This window comes from Tupaia chinensis, unplaced genomic scaffold, assembly GCF_000334495.1.
Source record: "Tupaia chinensis unplaced genomic scaffold, TupChi_1.0 Scaffold000023_1, whole genome shotgun sequence".
NCBI lineage: Eukaryota > Metazoa > Chordata > Mammalia > Scandentia > Tupaiidae > Tupaia > Tupaia belangeri.
This window is the reverse complement of record NW_006159453.1, coordinates 551366-559934: the sequence shown is the minus strand read 5'-3', so window position 1 is coordinate 559934 and position 8569 is coordinate 551366. Positions and strand designations below refer to the sequence as shown.

General features: G+C 39.0%; 1 protein-coding gene across 4 annotated transcripts in view; it reads left to right on the top strand.

The window, feature by feature from the left end:
- CCDC18 (coiled-coil domain containing 18) overlaps window positions 1–8569 on the top strand; it is a 139474-nt gene that overhangs the window by 79719 nt on the left and 51186 nt on the right. For all 4 annotated transcript variants that reach the window (XM_006140140.2, XM_014586553.2, XM_006140139.2 and 1 more), the window contains one exon: window positions 7414–7530. In XM_006140140.2, the coding sequence (XP_006140202.1) occupies window positions 7414–7530 (117 nt within the window). The remainder of the gene's footprint in view (window positions 1–7413; window positions 7531–8569) is intronic.

Below are 8569 nucleotides of genomic sequence, written 5' to 3'. Positions count from 1 at the left end.
ACAAGTGAAAGAGGAGAGACACCCGATATATGTTCTCTAGGCCTTTTAGAAAACATGGGGTTGTTCCTTTGGCAACATATATGGGAATCGGCAAGAAACATGATATTGTAGACATTAAGAGAATGGGTACTGTTCAAAAAGGAATGCCCCACAAATGTTACCATGGCAAAACTGGAAGAGTCTAGAGTGTTACCCAGCATGCTGTTGGCATTGTTGTGAACAAACAAGTTAAGGGCAAGATTCTTGCCAAGAGAACCAATTTGCGTATTGAGCATATTAAGCATTCTTTTTTTTGGAGAGGTTTTCGCTATAGGGCACGTGTGCTCTCCAGACAGACAGAGAGAGACATAGAGACAGAAAGTGAGAAATCACCCCCCCAGGGGGGATGGTCACGCCGCAATCCCTTCTCCTCCATTCTCCTCTCAGGATCTTGGGCACGCACGCGCACACACCAGGCATGAGTTTTAAGCCACCGGGCTCGGGACTCGAACCGCAGTCAATTACGTGGGAGTCCAGCGACATAGCCATTATGCTAACTGCTGGTTCCCAGCATATTAAGCATTCTAAGAACAGAGATAGCTCCCTAAAATATGTGAAGGAAAATGACCAGAAAAAGAAAGAAGCCAAAGGGTACCTGGGTTCAACTAAAGCGCCAGCCTGCTCCACCCAGAGAAGCACACTGAGAAACAATGGAAAAGCCTGAGCTACTGGAACCTATTCCCCATGAATTCATGGCATGATGGGTGTTAAAAATAAACTAATCTGTGGTCTATAAACATGCTTGCCTTAATTGAGTAGAATTATGTTCCTTCCCCAAAGCTAATTTTTATTGGGCTCTAATTCATTTTGTAGTATCTTTATTCAAATTTAGCTTTTTTCACCTGAAAGATGTTAGGTGGTTTGGTTTATACAACAAATAAAACTCAGTTGGTTAGGAAAAAAACCATGTAGGATATCTGTAGCAACAAAATAGAAATCTGAAGTCTACTCCAGATAATGACATACTCTGCTCCTGAGTATGTCATTATCACCTTCCTGTTGTGATTTAATCATATCTATCTATATGCCTCAATTGTTCTCTCTGCAAAAAAAATATGTAATTTCTATCTATTAGGAGAGTATAAGGATCAGGTTAATTTATCACTCACAAAATTATAATTAATGAGAGTGAAAAGCTTGATAAGAAAATTTCAAATTAATAAGTTAGTAAATTAAATTATATTATCTGGTAGCAAATGGAAAATTCAGAAATTGCTTATTAGATTTATAGATTAAAATTTTTTTAATTGAAACAATAATTGTATATGTTTATGAGGTATGACTTTTTTCGGTACATGAATACAATGTGTTATGATCATATCAGGATAATTTGCATATACATCACCTCAAACATTTGTTACCCTTTTGTTTTATGAGCATTTAAAAAAATCTCCCTTTCTATGGCCAGCAGGTGGAATGTTGGTTAGGGTGCTGGATTCCGCATAGCCAACTCTGTGGTTCAAGTCCCAGACCCAGCAGCTTGAAAAACATGCCAGTCATGTGTGTGCATGTGCCTGGGATCCCTAGGGGAGAATGGAGAAGGGATTGTAGTGTGGCCATCCCCCCCCCCTGGGGATGATTTCTCACTTTCCTTCTCTCTTTCTCTCTCCAGCAAGATCACATGCCCTATGGGAAAATAAATTCCCATTCTAGCTTCTTGAGATATATAACAATTATTAGCCACACCACAGTCCCTTCTCTTCCATTCTCCTCTCGGAATTTTGGGCATGCACACACACGTGTCTGATGTGAGTTTTAAGCCACCATCAAGGACTTAAACCACGGTTGACCAAGTGGGAGTCCAGCAACGTAACCATTTTGTCATCTGCTGGTCTCAATAATAAATTATGTTTAACTCTTTTATAGACAACCCCACTGTGCTGTGGAATAGTAGAACATATTCCTCCTGTTCAATTGTAATTTTGTATTCATTAACCAACATTTCCCTATCTTCCCTTCCCTCTAGCCTTCCCAGCCTCTAGTAAAAACTGTAAAACTCTCTCCTTCCTTGAGGACAATATTTTTAGTTTCCACATATGTAGTATTTCCCTTTGTTTTAGCATAGTGTCCTTCAGACTTGTCTATGTTGCCTTAAATGATAGGATTTCATTGTTTTTAAAACTGGAATATTTCATTGTGTATGTGTAACACATTTTCCTTCTCCATTTATCTGTCGATGGACACAGATTGGTTCTGTATCTTGGCTGTTGTGAATAATGCTGCAATAAACATGAAAGTGCAGCTACCTCTGTGATACAGTGATTTGCTTTTCTTTGGGAGTATATACCCAGTAGTGGGATTATTGGATCAAAAGGCCATTCTATTATTAGCTTTCTGAGGAACCTCCATACTGGTTTTCCATAATGGTTGTACTGGTTTACATTCTTACTGCCATCATGTTTTCCTTTCTCTGCATCCTCACCAGCATTTGTTATTTTTTGTTGTTTTGATAGTAGCTATTCTAACTGGGGTAAGGTGATGTGTCATTGTGGTTTTTATTTATATTGTCTGATGATCAGTAATATTAAGCATATTTTCATATATTTATTGGCCATTTGTATGTCATCTTTTGAAAATATCTATTCAGGTGATTTATCTCTCTCGCCTTTTTTTTGTTGTTGTTGTTTTGAGAGGTTTTTGCCTTAGGGTACTTATACTCTGTGAAGAAAGAGACAATGAGAGGAAAAGTGAGAAATCACCACCTGGGGGGCTGGCCACACTGTAGCCCCTTCTCCAGTCCCATTCTGGGATTTTGCGTTTGCACACATGCACACACATTCAGCATGATTTTGAAGCCACTGGGTTTTGGACTCAAACAGTGATGAGCCATGTGGGAGTTCAGCGATATAACAGCTACACCATCCACTAGCACCATATTTCCCTATATTTTAATAATACTTTGGGGGGAGCCAGCAAGTGGCTTAGTGGTTGAGATGCTGCACTCCTACATGGTCGACCATGGTTCAAGTCCCAGACCTGGCAACTTGAACCAGGCATATGTGCTTGTGTGCCCAAAATCCTGAGAGAATAGAGGAGAAAGGATTGCTATGTGGCCATCCCCCCATTGGGTGATTCCTTGCTTAATGTCTCTCTGTTTCTTCCCTTTCTCTCCAGTGAGCACACACGCCCTATAGTAATAATCTCTCTCTAAAAAAAAAAATCTTGTTTTTTTACTCTTACTATTAATTATTATTTTGTTTTGCTGCTGGGTTGTGAGTTCCTTGTATATTCTGGATGTTAATCCCTGTTAGATGAATAATTTGCATACATTTTTTTTCTCATTCTTTTGTTGTACAGAATCTTTTTAGCTTGATATAATATGATTTGTTTATTTTTTCTTTTATTGCCTGTGCTTTTGAAGTCTTAACCAAAGTCTTTTTCCAGACAAATATCCTGGAGTACTTCCCCTGTTTTGTCTTCTAATATTTTCAGTTTTGGGTTTTACATTTAAGTCTTTGATTTGTTTTGAGTTGATTTTTATATATGATGAGAGATGGAAGTCTAGTTTCATTTTCTGCAAATAGATATACAGTTTTCCAGTCATCATTTATTGAAGAGACTGTTTCCCCAGTGAATGTTCTTGACATCTTTGTCAAAAATCAGTTGGCCTCATGTCCATGAAATTATTCTGAGTTCTCTATTCTATTGTACTTGTCTATATGTCATTTTTCATGTCAGTACCATAATGTTACCATAGCTTTGTGGTATATTTTAAAATAAGTAAAAACTTAAATAAAAGTTTAGGTCAGCAAAAATACAAAATGAATTATACTATCTTTTTCCTGCTGCTTCATATCAAAGGCCCTTAATGTCAGACTGTCCAATTAATGGTAGCACTAGTGTGACACATTGTTCAAGGTAGTGGCTACCAGATTTCACTATTTTCTAAATTATTTACTTTAAAATTTTATTTATTTTTTTATTTAGAGATTTTTGCTATAGTGTGTGTGCTTGCCAGAGAGGCATAGACAGAGAGACAGAAAGCAAGAAATCACCCCCTAAGGAGATGGCCACACCACAGTCCCTTCGCCTCCTTTCTCTCTGGATTTTTGGCACACACACACACACACACACACGTGCCTGGGATGAGTTTCAAGCCGCCAGGTCCAGGACTTAAACCACAGTCGATTACATGGGAGTCAGCAATGTAACCATTACACCATCTGCTAGTTGCAGATTTCACTATATTTTTTAAAGAATTATTTTATTTAACTTTATTTATTTTTTATCAGAAAGAGACAGTGAGAGAGAGAGACAGAGAAAGTAAGAAATCAAGCTGCTAGGTTGGGGATGGGGGGGAGAGAGATCAAGCGAGCAAGCCACCAGATTCAGGACTTGAACTGTGGTCAGGCTTGTGGGAGTCCAGTGCCCTCAACCACCATGCCGCCCGCTGGACCCAGATTTCACTACTTTAAAGGCACATGATTTTCCTTTGGTTATCAATAAGCAAATTTGGGGGTGTTTCTTTAATTGACTCTCTTGTTCCTTGATAACCTTAACCAATTGTTTTGTTTTGTCTTTTAGAGAGGTTTTTGGGTTTTTTGTTTTGTTTTGTTTTGTTTTATTTTGTTTTGTTTTGAGCTACAGGGCACCTGCATGTGCCAGAGAGAGACTGAAAGCGAGAAATTACCCCCTGAGGGGGATGGCCATGCTGCAATACATTCTCCTCTTGGGATTTTGGACACACACACATCCACCCCAGTGTGTTTTAAGCCACTGGGTCTGAGGCTTGAACTGTGGTCAAATAGGTGGGAGTCCAGCAACGTAATCGTTAATGTCGTCTGCTGGTCCCTTAACCAGCTATTTTAACATCTAGCGATGAACCTTGCCTGAATGAGTTATTACATTATTGTCAAGTAATGATATTCTGACAGTCTTAACTTAATTTTTACTCTGTATGAAAAATGCCCCAATGCCCATTGCTTGCTTAAGAAAGAAAACTTACAAGTATTTATACCTTTCATGTTAATTTAAAATTTATTACTAGGGCTACAGTTTAACTGTTTTTAGCTATCAGTGGTTATCATCACAGGCTAGTAGATTTTATGATATTCACAGGGTTGTGTGGGGCCAGCAGATGGCATAGTGGTTACATTGCTGGACCCCCACATGACTGTCTATTGATCGAGTCCTAGATCCAGTGGCTTGGAACTCATACCAGGTGCATGTGTATACATGCCCAAGATCCTGAGAGGAGAATGGAGGTGAAGAGATTGCGGCATGACAATCCCACCGGGGAGTGAATTCACACTTTCCCTCTCACTGTCTCTCTCTCTCTCTCTGGTGAGTGCACATGCCCTAAGGTAAAAATCTCTAGAAAAATAAATAAATAAATAAATAGAAATAAGAGTTGTGGGGCCAACAGGTGGCATGTTGGTTGAGGCCTTCAGCCACATGACTGTGGTTCGAGTTCTAGACCTGGCTGCCTGCTCTCTCACTTTCTCCCTCCCTCTCCCTCTCTCTGTCTCTCTCTCTCTCTCGCACTGTCTCTGGTAAGCACAAGTGCTCTGTAGCAAACTGGAAAATAATAATATTGGGGTGTTGGAAAAGTTATGATGCATTTTTGCATAGAAAAGAAAAAAATACATCATGACTTTTCCAATGACACAATAATAAATAAAATTAAGTCATTTAAAAGAAAGAAATAAGAGTTCTGAGGATAATTTCATCATATAGAATATTATCTGCAAGATACTTTTTTCTCTTTTCTGCTTATCTTATTGAGATTGCCTTCATACTTTCAAGATTACTTACAATGGTGTTAGTAGTATTAAGAGGAAGAACATCCTTGAGAAGCTCAAAATTGCAGTAAAAAAAACAGTGGAACAAGACAAAGATTTTATTGGTGGATAGGATATGGAACATATATGCAACTTGTGGGGCTTTTTTCTTTTTTTAAGTAAATAATTTACTGAATTTGAGTTGCTTTTTTTTTTTTTTTTTGAGAGGTTTTTTCGCTATAGGGTGCATGCGCTCACCAGACAGACAGAGAGAGACATAGAGACAGAAAGCGAGAAATCACCCCCCAGGGGGGATGGTCATACCGCAATCCCTTCTCCATTCTCCTCTCGGGATCTTGGGCACGCACGCACATGCGCCCGGCATGAATTTTAAGCCACCGGGTCCAGGACGCGAACTGCGGTCAACTACGTGGGAGTCCAGCGACAAAGCCATTACACTAACTGCTGGTTCCCGAATTTGAGTTGCTTTTTAGCATTAAGGTAGTGTAAGGCATTTGCAGTTGTGTGAACACTTGATCAAATTACATTGCTACCTTTCTGAAAATGTTTTCACTGATTCAAAGCACAGAAGCTTTTTCCAAAGTAGTTTTACCTAGTTGACAAAAATTAAAAAAAATCTTAGTAACTTTAGCTTTTCTATTTTTGCTTCTTTTATTTTTTGCTAGAGTATATGTATGCTCACCAGAGGGAGGGAGAGAAGATAGCACCCCCTATAGGAAATTGTCACACTATAATCCCTTCTCTTCCGTCTCTCTCTCTTTTTGAGATTTTGGGTATGCATGCAATCCACTCTGTGTGTTTCTCAAATTGTCAGGTTTGGAACTCGAACTGCACAGTTAGCCATCTGAGATCTAGCTGCCTCAACCATCATGACTTCAGCTTTTCAAAATATGCTTACCTTGGCATCATAAACAATCCAGTAGTTTGTACTCACTTTCCATTTTTCTTTCTCAAGGAAACTTAAAAAGTAGGATTAAACAACTTGCTGTAGGGCGTGTGTACTTGTCGGAGGGAGAAAAAGAGGGAAAATGAGAAATCACCCCAGAGGGGATGGCCACATTGCATCCCTTCTGCTCCATTCTCGTCTCAAGATTTTGGTCATGCACACACACACACACACACACACACAAACACACACACACAGCGTGATTTTCAAGTTGCCAGATCCAGGACTCAAACCAGCCTTAATAAACTCTGTATCACCCGCTAGCTTACTACTTACCTTTTTAATGAAGTATTTTAGGGTATTTGACCCACAGGTTTTTGTCGACTGGCCCGTCTTCTCAGTATTATCTCCCAAATAACTTATTTCCTACAAGTTCATACTCTTGATACTTGAAGTTCTGCCATCTTTTCATTATTCCCTTTCAGAGTGCTTTGTGGGATGCCCTTCTCTACTTGTTCAACTTTATTCATCAGGATCCCATTCTCTGTCGTCTCCTTTGGTTCCTTAGTTTACAATAGATAATTTATTTTCTGAATGAATCTTTTCTGCAATATCATTTTATATCCTAAGTAGGACGAGATATTCACTGTTTGAGGCAATGAAGAAATAAGGGGAAAAGTCTTTAAAATATTGAACATACGAGTATTTATTGTTAGTTGATTTTACTTTTTTTTCCCCACTGCTTAGGTCAGACAGCTAGATTCAGCACTGGAAATTTGTAAGGAAGAACTTGCCTTGCATTTGAATCAATTGGAAGGAAACAAGGAAAAGTTTGAAAAAAAGCTAAAGAAGAAATCTGAAGAGGTAATTTAAAATTTTAGGTATATATAGCATTTTTCAAGTGATTTCTTTTTGAGATATCATGTTTAAAATACTTTAAAAATACATGTTTATGTATCCAACATTAAAATCTCTATAGAAATATGTAAATTCCAATTTAATTTTTTTTTCTTTTCTTTCCTTCTTTCTTTCTGTCTGTCCGTCCTTCCTTCCTTCCTTCCTTCCTTCTTTCCTTCTTTTTTTTTAGCTTGCCATAGGGTATGTATACTTGCTGGAGAGACATATAGAGAAAGAGAAAGTTAAACTCATAAATCACCCCCTGTGGGGGATGGCTGCACCATAGTCCCTTCTCAGTTCTCCTCTCTGGAATTTGGGCACATACACATTTGTGTCCAGCATGATTTTCAAGACTTTGGGTCCAGGACTTGAAATGTGTAGTTGACCATGTAGTATCCAGCTGCCTTAACCTTCACACCATCTGCTGGCCCCAATTTTTTTTAAATTTTTTTATTTTTTAAAGAATTACTTTATTGGGGCTGGTAGGTGGTGTGGTGATTAAGGGCACTGGACTCCCACATGGCCCAACATGGTTCAAGTCCTGGACTGGGCGACTTGCTTCCTCATTCCTTGCCCCCCACCACTCTGTCCCTCTCTAGTCAAATTTAAAAATAAATAAATAAAGTTTTTAAAAAAGGAAATAAACTTTAGAAAAGAATTATTTAATCTTGGGACCAGCAGTTGGTGTAATAGCTATGTTGCTGGACTCCCATGTAGTCGACCATGGTTCAGGTCCCGGACCCGGTGACTTAAAACTCACGCCGGATGTGTGTGGCGTGTGTGCTCAGGATCCCGAGAGGAGAATGGAGGAGAAGGGATTGCAGCGTGGCCATCCCCCCTGGGGGGTGATTTCTCGCTTTCTATCTCTCTGTCTCTCTCTGTCTGGTGAGTGCACGCGCCCTCTAGCAAAAAACTCTCCAAAAAAAAAAAGATTTAATCTTTATTCATTTTTTTTTTCTTTCAATTTTGACCAGAGTGAGACACAGAGAGAATGCAAACCACCATG